Source organism: Balaenoptera borealis (genome assembly GCF_965194805.1).
Source record: "Balaenoptera borealis genome assembly, chromosome: 8".
Taxonomy (NCBI): Eukaryota; Metazoa; Chordata; class Mammalia; order Artiodactyla; family Balaenopteridae; genus Balaenoptera; species Balaenoptera borealis.
In genome coordinates, this window is record NC_138865.1 from 19078077 (window position 1) to 19096984 (window position 18908).

General features: G+C 44.1%; 1 protein-coding gene across 2 annotated transcripts in view; it reads right to left on the minus strand.

Moving 5' to 3' along the window:
- Positions 1-18908, minus strand: part of SHC3 (SHC adaptor protein 3) — a 148070-nt gene that overhangs the window by 42022 nt on the left and 87140 nt on the right. For both annotated transcript variants that reach the window (XM_082403391.1, XM_082403390.1), the window contains exons 6-7: positions 14655-14706; positions 4864-4990 (exon numbers count right to left, since the gene is read on the minus strand). In XM_082403391.1, the coding sequence (XP_082259517.1) occupies positions 4864-4990; positions 14655-14706 (179 nt within the window). The remainder of the gene's footprint in view (positions 1-4863; positions 4991-14654; positions 14707-18908) is intronic.

The window sequence follows — 18908 nt, forward strand, 5'->3', positions numbered from 1 at the left end:
CATCTATGAAAAGCCCACAGCTAAGAACACAATTAATGGTGAAAGTCTGAATGCTTTCCTCCTAGAATCAGGAACATGACAAGGTTGTCCAGTCTTTCCACCTCTATTCATTGTACTAGAGATTCTAGCCAGGACAATTAGATAATAAAAAGAAATAAAATAATTCAGATTAGGAAGTAAGAAGTAATAAAACTATATTTATTTGCCCAGGACATGATCTTGTATATAAAAAATACTAAGGAATACACACACACACACACACACACACACACACACACACACACAAATGATTAGAGCTAATAAATGAATTCTGTAAGTTTGCAGGATACATAATGAATATTCAAAGATCAATTGTATTTTTACACATTAACAATGAAAAAATAAAATTAACAAGCAATTCCTTTTATTATAGTGTCAAAAAGAACAAAAGATTTATTCTTTTGGTAGTAAAAATTATCAAAGCAAGTGCAAGACTTGCACACTGAAAATTACAAAACACTGTTGAAAGAAAATGAAGAAACTCTAAATAAATGGAAATACATCCTGTGTTCAGGGATTGGAAGACTAAATATTGTTAAGATGGAAGTACTCCTCAAATTGGTCTACAGATTCAAGACAATCTCTATAAACATCCCAATTGCCTTTTTTGTAAAAGTAGACCATAAAATTTATTTGAAATTGCAAGGGGCCCAGAATAGTGAAAACAATCTTGACAAAGAAGAATGTAGTTGGAGGACTTATACTTCCTGATTTCAAACTAACTATAAAGCTATACTACTCAAGGCTATGTGGTACTGGCATAACGATAGACATATAAATCAATGGAATAGAATTAAGAGTCCATAAATAAACCCATACATTTATGGTCAATTGATTTCAACATGGATGCCCAGACAATTCAATGTGTGAAATAGTGTGAAATAGTCTTTTCAACAAATGGTGCTGTGACAACTGGTTAGCCATTTGTGAAAGAATGAAGTTGGACCCTTACCTCACACCATATACAAAAATTAAGTCAAATGGATGAAAGACCTGAAAGTAAGAGCTAAAACTTAAAAGAAAACATAGATGTAAATCTTCATGACCTTGGATCAGGCAATGCTTTCTTACATATGACACCAAAAACAAAAGCAACCAAAGAAAAAATAAGTACATTAATTGGACTTCATCAAAATTAAAAACTATTGTGCGTCAAAGGACATTATCAAAAAAATGCGAAGACAACACAAAAAATAGGAGAAAATATTTGCTAATCATATAATGTGAAAAGAGACTTGTATCTACAATATATAAAGAACTTCTATACAAGTCAACAATAAAAAGACAAATAACTCAATCTTAAAAATGAGCTAAGGATTTGAGCAGACCTTTCTCCAAAGAAGATATACAAATAGCCAATAAGCACATGAAAAGATGCTTGACATCATTAGTCAACAAGAAAATGCAAGTCAAAACCACAATCAGAGACCACTTTGTACTCACTAGGATAGCTAGGACAATAACAAATGTCGGTGAAATTGGAACTTTCATACATTGCCGGTGAAAATATAAAATGGTACAGCCACTTTGGAAAACAGTTTGGTAGTTTCTCAAAACTTTAGCATAGAGTTACCATATGACTGAGCAATTCATCTCCTAGTTATATACCCAAGAGTATTGAAACATCTGTCCACACGGGAACTTGTACACATCTTCATAGCAGCGTTATTCATAAGAACAAAAAGGTGAAAATAACCCAAATGTCCATAAACTGATGAATGAATACACAAAAGGTAACATATGCATACAAAGGAATATTATTCAGCCCTAAAAAAAATGCCATACTGATACATGCTACTATATGGATTGACCTTGAAAACATTCCAATAAGTGAAAGAAGTCAGGCACATATTGTATGATAACATTTATATAAAATGTCCAGAATTGGCAAATCAAAAAAGACAGAAAGTAGAGTAGTGGCTGTCTGGGGAAAGGGGGTTGGAAAATGGGAAGTAACTGCTAATGAGTATGGGGTTTCTTTCTGGGATGATGAAAAATGTTCTGGAATTAGATAGTGGTGATGATTGTACTCGTGCTATCTTTGACAATACTAAATACCACAGAACTGTATATTCTTAAAGGGTAATTTTATCATAAATAAACTATATATCAAATTTTTTAAAAATAATAAATGGAGCTTTGGCTACATTTGAATTCTTTTTCATTGCCTTCTCTGGTTTTGTGTTGAAAATAACTTTGGATTTCTGCAAGAAAAACCAGAGGAAAAAATCCTCTAAGGAAAATCATACCATACCAAAAAACCCATTCATTTAAAAGTATTATTTTTTATTTCCAGTTGGAGATGGGCGATGAATCCAGATCACAGAGTGTCTCCCCCAATAATTAATACAATGAACAAAAAATACCTCACAAATAAGTAAAGCCATCCACTCACTAGCAGCAAGAGAAGGAAAGAGGAAGTCATGTGCCACCAACATGAAACTTTGAGATGCTGGGGCAGCTTGCTGGGACCTAATGCTGCCCCACTCACTCCATGCTCACCTGTCCCCAGCTCTACTCCGAGGAATGTGGACAAAGAAGCTGACTGTGCCAATTCTCATACCTCCAGCTCATGCCCAATTTGAAGAGAAATGGCCTGAGCAAGTGAGCAGAAAACCCAAGGAGAACTGCTCACAAATAGAACCTCCTGTTTTGCTGGCCCCTGGGAAATCTAGAAGGAAAATGGGCCAGTGCCCTCCACAGTCCAGGGTCCCCATAACAGGGCAGGGAGGGGAAGAGGGACATGGCAGCTGGAAGCAAAGTGCATTCTCTCATGGCCCAGGATGTCCCCAGCTGGGACAGAAGGTGGTGCATTCCTACCTGCTCCCTGGATCTCAGACCTGCTCAGTGGACACAACAAGCAGCTTGTCAGACAAGATGAGACTGATGTCAGGGAACACAGGTCCCCTTGTTCCTGCTCTGCTTTAGAAATGTTATACCATTACTTGCATATTGGGTTGAAAGTTTTCTCGGTAGATAAGATCTCTCTACTTCATTCTCTTTCCCCAAAACTTCTTCAAACTTTACTATATAGAAACATATACAGGACTTCATACCTCAAGTATATTCCTGGAGAAGCATGGTAGTTCAATTAACTCCCCCCACTCATTTTTTGACATATTATTTTAATAGGATTTATTTGACTTCTTTGCAACATTTCAAAAGTACAGAAAAGCCTAAATTAATATAAAAGCCACCTACACATCCACCACTGAGATTAAACAAGTGTGAACATTTTGCTATATTTAATACCTTTTTTTTAAAGAAATAAAACTTGTCAAACTTGCTTTGGATGAAAAAATACATGATATTAACTGTAAAATGCTAATGGTAGAATCCAGACGGTGGGTATACAGGTGTTCCTTGCAAATTCTTTTTGTATATTGGAACACTGTTGTTATAAAATGTTAGGGAGGAAATACACTTAACAAAATCAGTTAAAGCCCACCCATGTCCCTGTCATCCTCAGATGTCCTAGAGTTGGTATGTAATATTCTTGCATGTTTTTATACTCTTTATACACATGCACTTATCCATAAACTATATATACAATTGTTTATGTGTTTTTAAAATTTCCATAGATGGTTCATATCCTTTTTCACTCCATTTAAAGTATTTGAGATTAATTCTGGTAATACACATATACTGATGAATTCTGTTTAATGACTATGTCCCATTATAATATAAAATTTAGAACTTTTTGTTCACCCACTCTCCTGCCAAGGGCTATCGGGTTCCCTCCACTTTCTAACTTTTTTTTCACACAACTTGTATGAGTTTGCAGAAGTCTTTATCAACCGGGAAAAAATGGGGCCTTCACAGGCACCTCCAGAATGAATGTCTTAACAGAAATTTTCCAGTGGATGAAGGAAAAAAAATTAAAAGTCTCTTTGAAGAAAGGTGAAGACTTCAGAGAAATGAAAGGAGACTTCATAATAATGAAGGTAGAAGTAGGCACTGCCTTCACAACTAAGTCCTGGGATGTGGCTGCAGAAGTTGGAGAAAACATAAAAAGTAAATTCAGGAGAAATAAAGTTTTATTGACAGCGAACACACCATTGTAATAGGCTTTCAGTAGGACAGGTGACTGAATAACCAACATGCCTCATATTATTTTTTTTTAATGCTGCATGGAATATTCTTATGTCCTAAGGAAACTCAAGGGTAGACTCTGAACATTTTTTATAATAAACTAAACATCTCACAATTCCTGTTTACATTTACCATTTCAGTTAACACTTAAAATACTGCCAAGCCACTATTATTCCTATTTTACAGAGAAAACTGCTGAGACCCAGATTGGTTAAAGAACTTGCCCAGGGCCACACAGGCCATCAAGTCTGAAAGCTACGAAAGCCAATAAAGCAGAATCAATGCTCGTCATTCCGAGCAGAGCGCCTCACGAAGGGAGCCTCTGAATCAGGACTTTGGCTAACCCTGAGGACAAGGACAATGGGACAGGTAGAACCTGTGGTGACACCGACCCAAGGAGGCAACATATGGAAACATCACGTGCTTGCAGAGGAAACAGAACAAAAACATATTACAATGTTTTTTTTGGTAACCTTGGCTACTGTCACTATAGTTTCAAGAAAATGTTTTTCTAAACATTGGGAGCATCGCCCATATGTCGGCTTCCATCTGTCAGTTTCCTGAGCCATGGCCCAGCACCAGCCAGGTGTCTCCGGGCCCAGGAAGCCCTGTGATTAACTGTGTCTGTTCAGAGCACTCCTCGGGGAGGTGGTTTTGTAGTTTCCCTTTTTTAAGAGGAAAGGTCAGAAAATGCAGAGAGGCCACTGCAAACGATGTCACAGCACTACTCACCGGTCGTGGAGAGTGGGGATCTTGGAAGGACACTGCAAATATTGCTTAAACCGGAGCTCAAAGGCTTGTCCGATGGAGCCGATGACCTCCTGGGCCAGCCCGTCACAACATTCCAGAATGTGACAAGCTGTAGGAGCAAGGGACACAGGCTCATTAGAGACAGACACTGGAGCTACCCAGGCTCCTCCTTCCTGAGGGTGAAAGCCCGCAGCCCAGGGAAGAAGAGAGGGACAAGGAGATGCCTTTCATGATATGTCCTGTCAGCTCTGCGTGCAGCTTAATCCCTGAGAGCCCCCAGCGGTACCGTTTCACCGCAGAGATCCATTTCTTAATAGCCTATTCTCTCCAAAAGTAAAGGTTCTATTTGTAAGTACGTTTTAACATTTTAAAGTTCAACTTGATTGGTCTTCTATTGCTTTAGAGTCTATAAAATATCAACTCAGAACTTAGTAGGGAAACAGGGTTTGGAAGGAAACCTTAACAAAACAAAGAACCTGATAGTAACAAGAAATGAATCCCTTTAAGACCCCGTGAGGCTTAACAAATGGACTTAAACTGGCTCTTATTGAATGAGTCCTGAGGTATCCGATGGACTTAGAGCAAGCTGTTTGTTTACTTCCTAGTGAGAGTAAAGTGTCACCACCAGATGTGGCAACTCAAAGCAATAAGGTCAACAACCTTTTAAGATGAGTTTAAAGGGATATTAATTAATCACTATGACCATCCCACCACATGCCACCTGCATCTACACTGGACGAGACTGGATATTCACGCCAGTTCTCAGAAAAGGGGTGTTGGTAGCCAGACGAGGACCCCTCAGAGACCTGGAGCAACCCTTCACCCCTTTGGGGTGCCCGCTGTCTTGGTGGCCAGGCTATGGTGTAATCCATGCAGAACCTTCGGAGAAAAGAGTGTTGAGTGAGGGAAGGCACTGAAGAAGGTCCTGTCTCTGCTCTACAAGAAAGTAGAATGTCTTCTTCCCAGACACACGTCCATGGCATACCACAGAAGAGTCCCAGCCCCTTCACATTGTCCCATGACCAGCATGACATGCTCTGTTACTAACGGGATAAAGGCACCTCCCTGGAGAAAATGACAGATGCATGTGTCACACTCCATCTTTCCCTTGCCACTAGTTAGGATACAATTGTGTTTCAAGGAGGTTCCTCCAGGAGCAGAGCGGGTGCCCAGCAGTGAGGAGAGGCATTGCTACAGGGGTTGCCATTCCCCAGCAGTGATTAGGGAGACGCAGAAGCATCCCTCTGCTGCAGGAGAAGGGAGCACAGAAAGAGGACTCATTAAGGTGGGAACTGCGAGGGAAGGAACAGAGACATCACCACCTCCACAGTCTGGCCGCTCTTCCATCACGATGCCGCCTTCTACACGCACAAAGACAGTCAGGCGCCACAGAGCTCACCCTGATGGCGGCTGCTAGGGTGGGGGGCCTCAGGTTTCTTCCCTCCCCAGGCTCGAGGAGGGAGCATGCTCCTGAGGACCCAGGGACAAGCATTTCCTGGGAAGAGCAAGTGTAACTGGATTGCCGCTTCAGACTGCAATGCAATCCCTTGGCTACATTAGCCCTACTTCAGATATGGCCAAGGGATTTGTCCAAGGAGACAGGTGTCCCGGCTGTATTTTATTATTGAGTATTGATATTGTTTTATGTTATTATTGATACTAGTATTTATTATCAACCCAGTTAGGCACAAAGCAAGGCCATATTAAGCAGCTGTTGGAGTCATGGGGTTGTTCGTTAACGGATAGCAGTGGAGGTGTCTTTCCAGCCAATAAGGAAGTAGGAGTCTAAGACAGAGTGAGAGAAAGACACCTGGCTCCCCCACCTGCCCTGTGTTTCTAGCCACACCTGCCCCCTCCACGCAGCATCAGCACCAGCCAAGAGAACTGGCTGGCCAGTACTTTGGAGAAACAGAATAACAACTGGGGACGGGCCAAGAAAGTGAAGCTTATTTTTCTTCTAAGGAGGAAAGCAGTGCCCTAGCCTTAGTGAATGAAGAGCAAGGTTTCTGCAGAGGGGGCCATATGATCAATCCACACGGCCCCCTCATCTTCTACACACTAGAGAACATGAGGTTGGAAGTGGGTCTTCTTTAAATCAGTTCCTGGGACATTTGGAAGATACAGGGCTCTGGGTGGAGGCACCTTCACTTGGTGAGGGTGGAGCCCTGGTATCTGGTCTAGATACCAGAGGATGACAGGAACTGCAGATGCAGAATTAAATCACGACTCCAGGCTCTGGGGCCTGGCTCATTCCTCGGTGGACCATGAAAACGTCATCTGTTGGCTAGGTCTGAGGATCCTTCTGTAGAATGGCCTCTCTGTGTTCCAGAAACCCACTCCAAATCCAGAACTAACCCTGGGCTGACAGTCTCTCTGGACCTGTATTTTCTCTGACTGTTGCAACAGTCTTTAGCTAAAAGCCACTGTCTTCTAACCTCACCTGTGTGACTCAGTGTGTGTGAGGAATGATGAGTTTCTTGCCACAGGTAACCATCGGGGCTGCTTGTTTTACATCCCATGAGGAAAGAATGGAGCTGGAGGTGTCATTCATGAGCAAGAAGGAGAAGAACTGGATGAGAGGCAGGTACAGAGTGGTGGGGCCCAGAATCAAGACTCAGAATGATGTTGTAAAACCTAAAACGTGGCCCAAAACAAACATAGGAGCAGCAAAATGGGGTCATTCCTCGTTCTATCCCTTCTGAAGGGGACGGGTTCTTTGGCAGCGGTGCAGTAGTGGGGGGGGGTGTCTCCAGGGTGGGGGTGGGGGGTGCTTGTCTGCCCATGCTGGTCTCTCTCTCTGACCAATAAGCAAGGCTGATGTTGCTTTCCAGGAGAACCAGCTCAGACCCCACAGCAGCCGGCTCAGCCCTGACACTAGTGAGGGGACTTCATCAGGCCTCACCACAAAGGCCACTCTCCACCTGGGATGAGCCACTTGACAGCAGGATGTGCTGCGGCCCTTGTAATCATACCAGATAGAACTGGGACACAGCCTCTTTCGTCACACAGCAGCCTCCTAATAGGTCAACCACACATCTTCCCCGCACAGTAGACACTGGCAGGTCAGAAGTCCCTCCGCAAGTTTCCCAATGGCTCCAAAAAAGTCCAGAGGCCAGTGGCTGCACCTGTCCATCGGTGTTCAAGGCTGCCCTGGCCATCTGACTGATAAATGGACTGCAGGCCAACTGGGGCCTCCATTCATCTGAGCTAGCTCTCTGAGCCCTGCCTGGGATGGCTGCTCTGTTAGTCAGCACAGGCAAGTGATGCCACGATAACAAACAGTCCCAGCATCTTAGTGGCTGAAAACAATCCCATTCTCGCTTGTTCATGTCTGGGCAACTCTCCAGGTGGTCACCCCATGAACCAAGCTGCTTTGATCTTTCAATCCTGAATTTCAACACAAGGCCTCTTCCCAAGCCAGGGAAGAAAGAGACAGTAGGGTCTTGCACCAGCACTAACTGCCTCATCCATTCTGCTCTCACACAGAACTGTCGCCTGGCTCCTCCTCCACCCAGGAGAGGCTGGTGGTACAGTCTCCTGGGAGCTTGGAAGGAGTGAGGTCAGAACATCAGTGAGCGCTAGCAATGCCTATCACATGCACCAAACACCCAAAAAGTCTTTACTTCTGTAAGTAAGAAATTGTCAAGATTTTCTCATGCTTACCAGTGAAGAACTCTTTACTATACTGAGCATGTGTCCCAAATATGTATCTACTTATTTATAAATTATGAACATATATTCCCATGTTAATATAATAGTATGTATATTATAAAAATATCTTTTAAAAGATGTTAAAAATGATACAATAAAGATAAAATAAAGTTTAAGATGTCTTGTTGGCCCTGAAGCATCACACTGTCATTTATTATCTCAAAGCAAGATAAATATTTTGGGTGAGGTTCATCACTTATGATGATGGATAGAAATTCATCCTTCCATCTTTGAAATATTTTTCTTAATTATTTTGAGTTTGGAGGGGTTGATTCCTTATCTTAGCTGATTAGATTATTGTTGGTTTTTTTTTTTTTTTTTTGCTTTGTAAAAGTAAGACCCCCACTTCCCCACCCCCTCTGTGGTCAGGAGCAGCTGACATACAGAAAGGGTGTCACTGGCTCACTGCACAATTTACGTATGACTATGTGGTAATACCCGCTCTATCTCAGATCAGTGACTATAGACAGAGGCTCCAGCATGTGTTTCCCACCACAGTGGCTGCTTCCACACCCTGTGGGATGGGCCACCCCACCTCAGTGGGCATTGTTTCCATGGGGCGACTCTGCAAGTATGAGCAGAAAACCTCTCAGGATCTGTGCTTCTCTTTTAAGAAGTCATGACCCCTCCCACCCACGCCAAACCAACCCAACTCACACTTCACAGCCATCTGGCCTCCACAAGGCAGCCCAGCCCTTGAAGTGGTCCCATCTCAGACTGTCCTCTTATCTAGACTCACAGACTCTCCAAGAGTTCAAATTCATAGCCAAGTTCTCTACCAACTGGTGACTGACATAGGGAACCTCGGAGACACCTGGAGTCATTACCTAATCAGAAAAAAATCCTACCAAACAATGACTGCTGTCTCTTCCTCTTAGTGGGCTGATAACGCTCACCCCTTAAAAGGAACACTGAACACCAGTGAATTCTTACCAGAGAACCGGGGACTCCAAACTCAAGCATAGTTTTCAGCCAACCCTAGTCTGTTCACTTAATATATCCACATGTTCCTCATTGTTCCAGATTTTTTTGATCTGAGACAGGTAAGAACTCCAAGATTCAGCTCCCATGCTCTTAATTAAGAATTGTTTAATATCTGTTCTAGCCTCAGAGTGGAAAACTAAAACTTTATGAGGAGATAATTTTGCACCCATCAGACTGGTAGGGATTTAAAAGTCTGCAATTCCAAGTGTTGAACAAGAGCTGAAGCCAAGGAGCCCTCCTGTGCCACTTGTGGAATTATAAAGTGAAATAACCATTTTTAAAAAACTGAAGATGTCCCAAAACACAGTGATTTGTCCCAGAGGTATAAACCCTAAGAAAATTCTTGCACATGAGCACAAGGCAAATGTACAAAATATTTACTGCAGACTTCACTCAATAGACACTTATTGAGCACCAACTCTGTACCAGGCTCTGCCCCAGGATCTCCAGATACAGCAAGTAACAAAACAGAGTCCTGCTCTCACCGACCTTACCGTCTAGAAGGTGGACACTGAAAATAAAGAAGGAAAAATATACCATTAGAATGGGTTGAATGGTGCCCCCCAGCAGCCAAAGCCCTCTCTACATCCTGACCCCTGAACCTGTGAAAAAGGGTCTTTGCAGATGTAATTAAGGACTCAAAATGAGATCATTCTGGATTAGGGTGGGCCCTAAATCCAATGACAAGTGTCTTATAAGGGTCAGAAGAGGAGGTGACACAGACACAGAGGAGGAGGTGATGTAAAGATGGAGGCCGAGACTAGAGTGATGCAGCCACAAGCCAAGGACTCCTGGAGCCACCAGATGCTGGAAGAAGCAGGAAGCCTCCCCCCCTGGAACGTTTGGAGGGAGCATGGCCCTGCTGACACCTTGATTTCAGACCCTTAGCCTCCAGAATTGTGAGAGAGCAAACTTTTGTTGTCTTGAGCCACAAAGTTTGCAGTAATTTGTTACAGCAGTCACAGAAAACTAATACAACCATAAAGACAATAATGTGAAATAAAGGGGGTGATGAGGATAATGTTGTAGGGTGACATGTAGGATGACCAGGGAAAGCCATGTAGGAGGTGGCATCGCAGAAGAAGCCTGAAGGAAGTCAGGGAGTGAGCCATAGGAAGGTCTAGTCTAAGAATGTTGCAGGCATAGGGCTCAACAGGTGCAAAGGCCCTGAGGCAGGTGCTTGCTTGACATGTTCAAGGAAGAGCCAGAAGATCAGGGGAGCTGGAGTGGAGGTGAGGGGAGATCACAGGAAACGAGACAGGGGATAGAGCAGGAGTGAGCTCACATCGTGATGAGTGAGACAAGCAGATACTTTGTGGTGGAAGGAAAGACTTAGCTCTGTGGCTTGTCAAGGTGAGGGGGCTAGGAGGCTTCTGAGCAGAGATGTGCAGCAGGCTGGTAACTACACAAGTCTGACTTTCAGCCAGAAGTCTTGGGCTACACAGGAACATTCACATTCTTTGGCACAGGGTATTTAGAACACAGGGACTGGCTTGTTTATTTTAAAAAAACACAAAAAACCATGGTTGACGAAAGCCAGATATCGGAAACAACCTAATCATTCACTCACAGGAAAATTAACCTCCCACCACAGTGTTATGAGATGGAATTTAACCTCCTGGCTTAAAAAAATAAATCATTGCTTTCACTTATTATACAGAAGAGGTATACTCCTAGGGGAAAGAAAATCCAGAGAAGGTGCTGTATTATTTAAGGAGTTCATACTTTTTAAGTTTCTCCTGGAAAGTCACCTCCTGCGGCCTACAACTGTCTGAGGCCAGAGGAACCCTAAATTCAGTGTTGAAATGACCGTGAGCTAGTAGAGAAGCCTGGAGAAGGAAGCGCAGGCATGTGAGGCAGTAAGTAGTCCACGGGGGGCTTCCCTCTCAAGCCCAGTCACCACGTTTCCCCCTTATTCAGGAAATCCTGGGGAAAGGGCAGCAGGATGTGTTAGAAGCTATACGGGCTGAACACTCAGGCCTCTCTACCATCAGGTCAGCACCACAGGATATGACTTTCCATGCAATTTCAGGAGTTCCAGAAGGCGCCTGAATAGGGATGCTATTGTGGTTATAAATTATAGGAAGTACATGCCATCTGCAGGCAGCCATATGTCTAATTAGGACATTATTTTTTAGGTACTTCTGTGACCCAAACAGTCCATTCTGAACCAAGAGACATTAGGTTGCAGGGAATGGGAGTCCTTGGGTAGTAATACAAATTCCAATGTGAAAAGAAAATGGTATGTTAGGATCCAGCAAAGCCTGATTTGTTGGGCGTTTTATCCTACATATATCAGTAGTCACCTTCCAGGTCTCCTGTCAGCCCTGCCTTTCAGCTATAAGGCGCCAACCTCATGAAACTTCACTCATTTGCAATCCTTATCTCCTCAAGATGGTGGTGGTTACCATAGAGCTTAATGACATGGGTCAGAGATCCTTTGCCCTTCCACCAGATTAATTATATAAGCCATGGATTCTTGATACTAGAGAGAAAAATATAATTTTTTTCTCACTGTAAATACTGCTAGATCACCCAAAAACACACACCAGAATGTATGAGCAGGAATCAGTGTGGAAAGGACAAATGATAACAGTGAGGGACTTTGACCCATCTCTGCAGGATTTTGACAGAAGACTTTCTGGGCTCCAAATGTGCCTTGATGCCTGCCTGCCTTGAGGAGCTCCGCCTGCAGCCAGGGAACCACAATGGGGTCAGCACATCAACTGGGGCCTCTGCGTGGGGAGTTGGATATTTAAGAGTCCAAATAAGAACATTCACTCCCAGAATTTCTTGCTAATCTGACTCCTGCATGGCAGAGGCCACTCTTATTCAATTAAACTCTCTTCCTGGCCTAGGGCAGGAGGAAAGAGAAGAGATCAGCCGGGGGAGCCCTCCCCCAGCTCCTTGCGGAAGGAGGCAACGGTAGGTGGACACATATCGGATGGAGGCAAAGCGTGCTCTGAGATACTGTTCATGGCCAGATCTATGACTCCCCTCCCTTCCCACACTGCCTCCCAGGAGGCTGGGGCTGCCTGTGTATGTGTGGGAACAGAGATGTGATGGATAAGGAAGGCTGCAAATTTCTGTTGGAAGACAGGTCTGGTTCCCCTCCCCTGAATCTGAGCTGCCTGGGACAGCTCTGACTCGTCAACTATGACAGAGATGAAGTGGTCTTTGGCATCCACTTTGGCATCATGGTGCCCAGAGTTGCTATGTGGGAAGTCCTACTGCCCTGATTCAGGGGCCACTTGGAGGGGCCCTGAGACTCCTTGCAGAGGGAGAAGGACCCTGCTGGCTTTGACTTCTAGTCCTCCCTGCCAAGGTCCAAGGCGTGGAAGTGAAGTCAACTTGGACCCTCTAGACCAGGCCAGCCACCAGCCAAAGACCACCCAATACCCCACTGATGCCACAGAGAGCAGAAGAATTGGCCAACTGAGCCCCGCCTGGATGCTTGATACTTCATCATATCAAAAGATATTTTTAAATGATGGCTGTTAGGCCATTAAGATTTGTTACGGGCAACAGATAACTGGAAGAAGGGAGCGATCATCTCCTATCAAGCATCTCAAAGGACCCCTATGCTGCTGGTGCCCCCAAAGCACCAGCAACAGCGCAGAGGTCTGGCGTTTGTCTTCACACTAGCACTGCATGCGGGTCCCAAAGGGAGCTGGTCCAGCAACCACCGAGCACATGGAGTGGATCCTGATTTCCATGACTTTGAAAAGGTACTGTGGCAGGTACTGTGGTACTTTGACAAGGGTAGAAGGTGCTGCTGGTTTACAGCCGTGAAACAAGGTATCAGCTTGGATGCTTCCATGGCCCTAAGTCAAATTGCACAGGGTTAAACTCCTTCAGGGTCTGGACCTAGAGCCTGATTCCTCAGCCCTGGCTGTACATGGGAATCATCTGGAGAGCTTTTAAAAAATACAGTTGCCTGGGTACCCCTCTCTGAGGCCTGAGCACTGAGATTTTTTTAAAGCTCCCCAGGTATAAAGTATGGTTCATTTTCAGAACCATTGACCTAGGAGCCATTAAGGATGTGAAGAAAAAGTCTAGATTACTTGAAGTTAACTTAGAACAAACAAAAATAAAGGAAGAACTTCAACAAGTGTTAACTCTTGGATTAGTGCCTCCTGCCACCTCCCCCTCCCCCAAGGTTGGTGGGAAAACAGAATGCTAAAATCTCATCTGAGGTGAAATTTTAAAAGAAAAAGAGTATATATATATGTGTATCGACAGATATAAAACTTCTGCAAAGCCAACTAGGAAATCTTAACAATGGGTACCTGGGGTAGAGGGTGGGAGGAGGAGGGGAAGCAATGGGTGGTAGAGGGAAGTGCCATTTGTAGTGTTACAAACCCCACAGGTGACCTTCGTCAGTGAGTTCTAAATTGGAGTTGTACAGCACCTGGTGCCTGCCCGGGATTCAAGGGTAGCGCCCCCTAATCAGCCCACCTGCCCAGGCTAGTTAACATTGGAGGGGGGGACCCTTTTGTATTGTAAATGATGAAAGAAATGGGGTGGTGGGTATGTAGGGAGGGTCTAGGAATAAAGGTTCCATGAAGATGGGAAGTAATTGGATGTTTCAAATCCCCTACCCAGCCTGTGTCTGAGGCCCTAGCACGTTTGCGGGGTGTAAGTGGGCAGCACCTGAGCTTGGACACTGGCTTCCAGGGCCATGCAGGGCAGCATGAGGCTTCTCGGGGAGACTTAGTTGGCAGTGGACGCACAAGGAGCTGGAGCTGGGCAGGAGGCCAGCGGTTTCCAAAGTCTTCAGGTGTAACTGAGGGCACCTTCAGCGTATGAGTGGGAGCTGCCATGCGCAGGTCAGGTGTACCAAGCTCTAGCCATCTGGATACAGGTGTGTGTTTAAAGCTCTCAGACATCCAGCATCTCCTAACCCAGCCGGGTGTGCCGCCACGCTTCACTGCCTGCAAACCTCAATTATCGCTAACAGTACGATGTGACACTGTTCGTTTGGATGAAGAGGGCTGAGATCATGAGGACCATCTGGTATCCATTGTTAAGCCTGGCTGCACATGAGTGAGAGATGACGAAAGTCACACATCGCTTACCTCTGCGATTAACAGGGTCCTTAGCTACGTACGCAACGTAGTCTGTTGTATCCTGTGAAAGAAAAATGAGATGTCACATCACTAATCGCAGGTTAAGACAGGACAGCAGACACATCATGCATACAGCAGCTCAGTAACCAAGAGTAGCCCTGATGATAGCCCAGCATTTCTCAGACTGTACAGTGGGCAGGAATCACCGGGGATCTTGTGAAATGCAGATTCTGACTCGGCAGGCCGGGAGCTGGGCCCGAGGTTCTGCATCTGCAGACAGCTCTCACAAGACACTGATGCAGCTTCGCCACACCCACACTTTGAGCAGCAAGGGTGTGAAGGGCATCCATTCTCAGCATGTCGGATCACCCGAGGAGCTATAAAAACACTAATACCTGAGTCCCAACTCCCAGATAATCTGATTTAACTGGAGTGGATGTGAGGTCCAGGCATCAAGGATTTTAAAAAGCTCCCCAGATGATTCTATTATGAACCAAGGGTGAGAGCCACCACTGTCAGCTGTCTCCAACAACGATCCTCAAATCTGAGCTGGGGTCAGAATCCCCGGCAGGGCTTGTTACAGCACAGATTGCTGAGCTGCACCCCAGGGTATCCGATTCGGCAGGTCTGAGGTGAGGCCCCGAAATGTACATTTCTGACAAGCAGCCAGGTGCTGTCGCTGATCTGGGGGCCACACTGAGAAAATTAGAAGTGATGTTCAAAGGTTGGTTGCAAACATCCCTCATGGGTGGATGAGATATGGATACGATGACATAAGTAGTAATTTTAATCCTTTTAAGATGTTTCAAAAGCATGAGCTCTATTTAGAAGTCTCACTCTTACACATGAAATATAAGTCCCCTTGCCTGCCTCATCTACTTGGCACGCAGAGGAAACGATGACCTCAGGAGTGAGCCGAGGCGACCATGTGAATTTTAGTTTCTAAACAGAGGAAACAATAATTCTCTTAATTCTTGAAAGCAAAACTTTCCTGCAAAGTTGACATTTTCAACATTCAAAAAGTCTCGGGGGGTGGGGGGAGGGCAATTGGTAAAGGTCTTCCCATTGTTGTGGATATTTCCCCCATGTGATGGTTTCGAAGGACTCCAAGGCTATTGATTAGCTCCCAACGTTTTCAGCATCTGCAAGATTCTCTGTCGTGAGTTCCTTCTTTGTGATACTCTACGGGCAGGAGAAACGACCTCTTCTTTCTCCACAGTGCTCCAGAAAACCCTCCAATGTGAGAGGGGAAGAGGGAAAGTGAGTGTGGAGGTGGGGGGGCGGGGGAGGATGCCGTGCTTATGAACACCCACTGCAGGGTGCAAGTCGCTTTTCCAAACATCACTGCCCTGGAACTCAAAAACACCCACTAAGACTAAGAAGGGAGAGAGCTCTTCCGGCAGCTCTTGACGTATTGGACTGCTACCTTGAGGTCATTCTCCAGCATGTAGACTATCTAAGCTGTTTCCCCTTCCTGCTCAGGCCACTGTCCTTTGGTGTATTCACAAACTGACCTGGGAAAGGGAGTGGGAGACCATCAAACCGGTTGACCTGACTTCCTGCCATTTCATCAAGGAAGATCGGGTCAGAATCTGAAGTTACTGGCAAAAATAAGGATTGTAGCTTGTAATTATAGACACTCTTCCCGGATTCAGGAGATGTGAATGTCAGAAGTGGACTTAGGTAGCGCTAGTTTCTCAGTCTGAGATCCATGGAACGCTAGGGTTGGGCAGGTATATTCTCCAGTGTTTGAGATGTCACCAGAATCTCTTTTTATGCTTTCATTTCTATGATAATCTTAAAAGTTAATACAGTAATATGCGGAATCATCTGAATGACACCTGTGCCATCAAGCTGTGCACGCAATTTCAGTGCCAAGATTTTCAGCGGGGTTTCCAACATTATGGGTGCCAGGTTTTTAAAGAATCAGAGAGAAAAGAACAGTCAGATGGCTTTGCCCCACCTGAAGCAAATTAACGTCACATTTGTACACAATGATGTACGACTGAAGTGTTTACTTGAATAGAAGAAATCAGTGGAAGGAGTGAGTCATCTGGCGCCTGTGGTAGTAGAGAGATGCTGACCTCAAAGGCTTCTGCACCATGGTAGTCAGTTCTAGAGTCACATTGGGAGCAGAGATTTAGTTTCAACAAAACTTTACTCATCACAGTAAATTAATTTTACTTTGAATGTTATTGACTTTACTGTGTTTATTTGTACTTAATTTCCAAGTTTGAATGGGAGTTACAGTTTAATCAAAGGAATAAACATAAGGAGTCTATACATAATTTATTTTTGTACATATTTGTGTAACAAGATTAATTTGAGTCCACATTAGTAGCATATACAAGGAAATTCTTCTTTTTAAATTCTTACTCCAGTCTGAGAAATGCTCCTCTGGCTCCAAGCTAGGGAAGGAAGACTAGGCAAGAGATGTGATGTGTCCCTGTCACTCAGATGATCAATGGCCAAGCCAAGGACACAGCTTTTCCAATGCCAATATTGATGCATTCCCGGCAGAGTGGGGAAGTGTATTGCTGTTAAAACAATGTTCTTGACATCACCCAGTCACACAGTGAGCACTCTAAGTTCCAAAGATGGGGCTGCCAAGTGCTTCTTCTGTATTTACCCATGTCTGTTCTCACTCCCCAAGTTTTTCTGAGCCTGACCATTATTCTGGCATTCTTTTGGTGATCTCTTAGAACTGCTAATAATAGTAGATTATAATTGTAGTATTCCTTTTTTAACTGCAGGGATTAACTGTGTTTTCCAGTCTGTCTTATTTGACATTTCAAAATACCATTTTCTTACCCAGTAAACTGAGGCCCAAAGCAAAAAGTAGATATATACGTAGCAGCAGAACAAGGAATAGGACCTAGAATTGTTGGTTTTATTTAAAACGTATACTAATTGTAATGGTTATAAATAAATTTGGAGTGAGAACTCATGCACAATGTGATGTGCATTTGAATTGGTTAAAATAAAAAGTAGCCAGGCTTCCTGTCCCCTGGAATCATGACATTTTCTGTATCAGAAAAAAAATATTAAAAGTTATGAATTACTTTAAGGGTCACTGAATGTTTCCTTTTTTTAAGAAGAGCTGATAGGGAAAATTGAAAATAGTTCACAGGTCTTTGTGCATAGTGGAGAATAAAATAATTTTAACAATGGACAATGTATTTGGCTTTCCATTTTCTAGATCTCTGCATCTCCACTCAATGTCAACATGAAGATGAGGTTTGAGACAAGTTCTTGAAAGGAGATATTGATGCAGGTGTGCAACATTTCTGCCTCTTATTTTTCAAACTGGGTTACCTTCCAAATTTAAGAAACTATGGTTCTAAGCATCACATTAGGCAAGCAAGTAGACAGCCACTGCAAATTAACTAGATCCAGTTACAGATATAAGTATAGATATGTGTATACATGTAGTATAGGTAGAGAATGAGTGTATATACATGTCTAGACGTCATCTTCAGAAATGCTCCTTAGATGGGCTAGATGATGGAACACTTCCACTTTCTAAACGTACATCTCAGTGAGGTATTTCATTTTGCAGTGGATCATAAGAAATTAAAGGATTGGAAAGAAAGTAAAGGAAGGGAAGGGAAGGAAAAAAAGAAGAGGAAAGCATCCTGGAAGACTTCTGAAAATTAGACCCTAAGTATGAAATAGGGCCAAAGCCAGTGGAACCCACTGAATGAGATGTTTAAATAATGCTCTGGTCATCCTGTGACACCTTTAGCAGAGGTCTAAGGGCAAAGAACCATCTGCAGGGTGGCCAAATTCCTCTCCTGCCGGTGTCCTTGGCTCAAGGGTCTGAGACAGGGAGATGCCCGGGGCCTCTCCCTGCAGCCTGCATCTCCCGAGCAGGAGCTCAGTGCTGGGGAGATAGGAGTGATGCCTTCCTGGAGGCTGTAGCAGGTGGGAGAGGGAAGGGCAGGCCCAGGCTTCCCTGTAGCTGAGACGCTCAGTGTCATGATTATACTGTCCTTTGGGAACATCGAGATTGGAGCCAGCAGTGGAGATCACTCCCTCGATTTGGGTTTCAATGTGCCAACAGCAGTTCTGCAATCAGGTTACCCAGGTAGGAGTATGGGAGGAAAGATATATGAGTTAAATACAGGGCATGGGAAAAATCCCCTGCCCGGGCTAGAAATAGACAAGGTTCCTGGCCTTGGGATAAGGAGTAATATAATGCACTAATTACTCAGGCTACCTTGGACCAGTAAACTCTTACATAAAATCTGAGCATTGCCTACC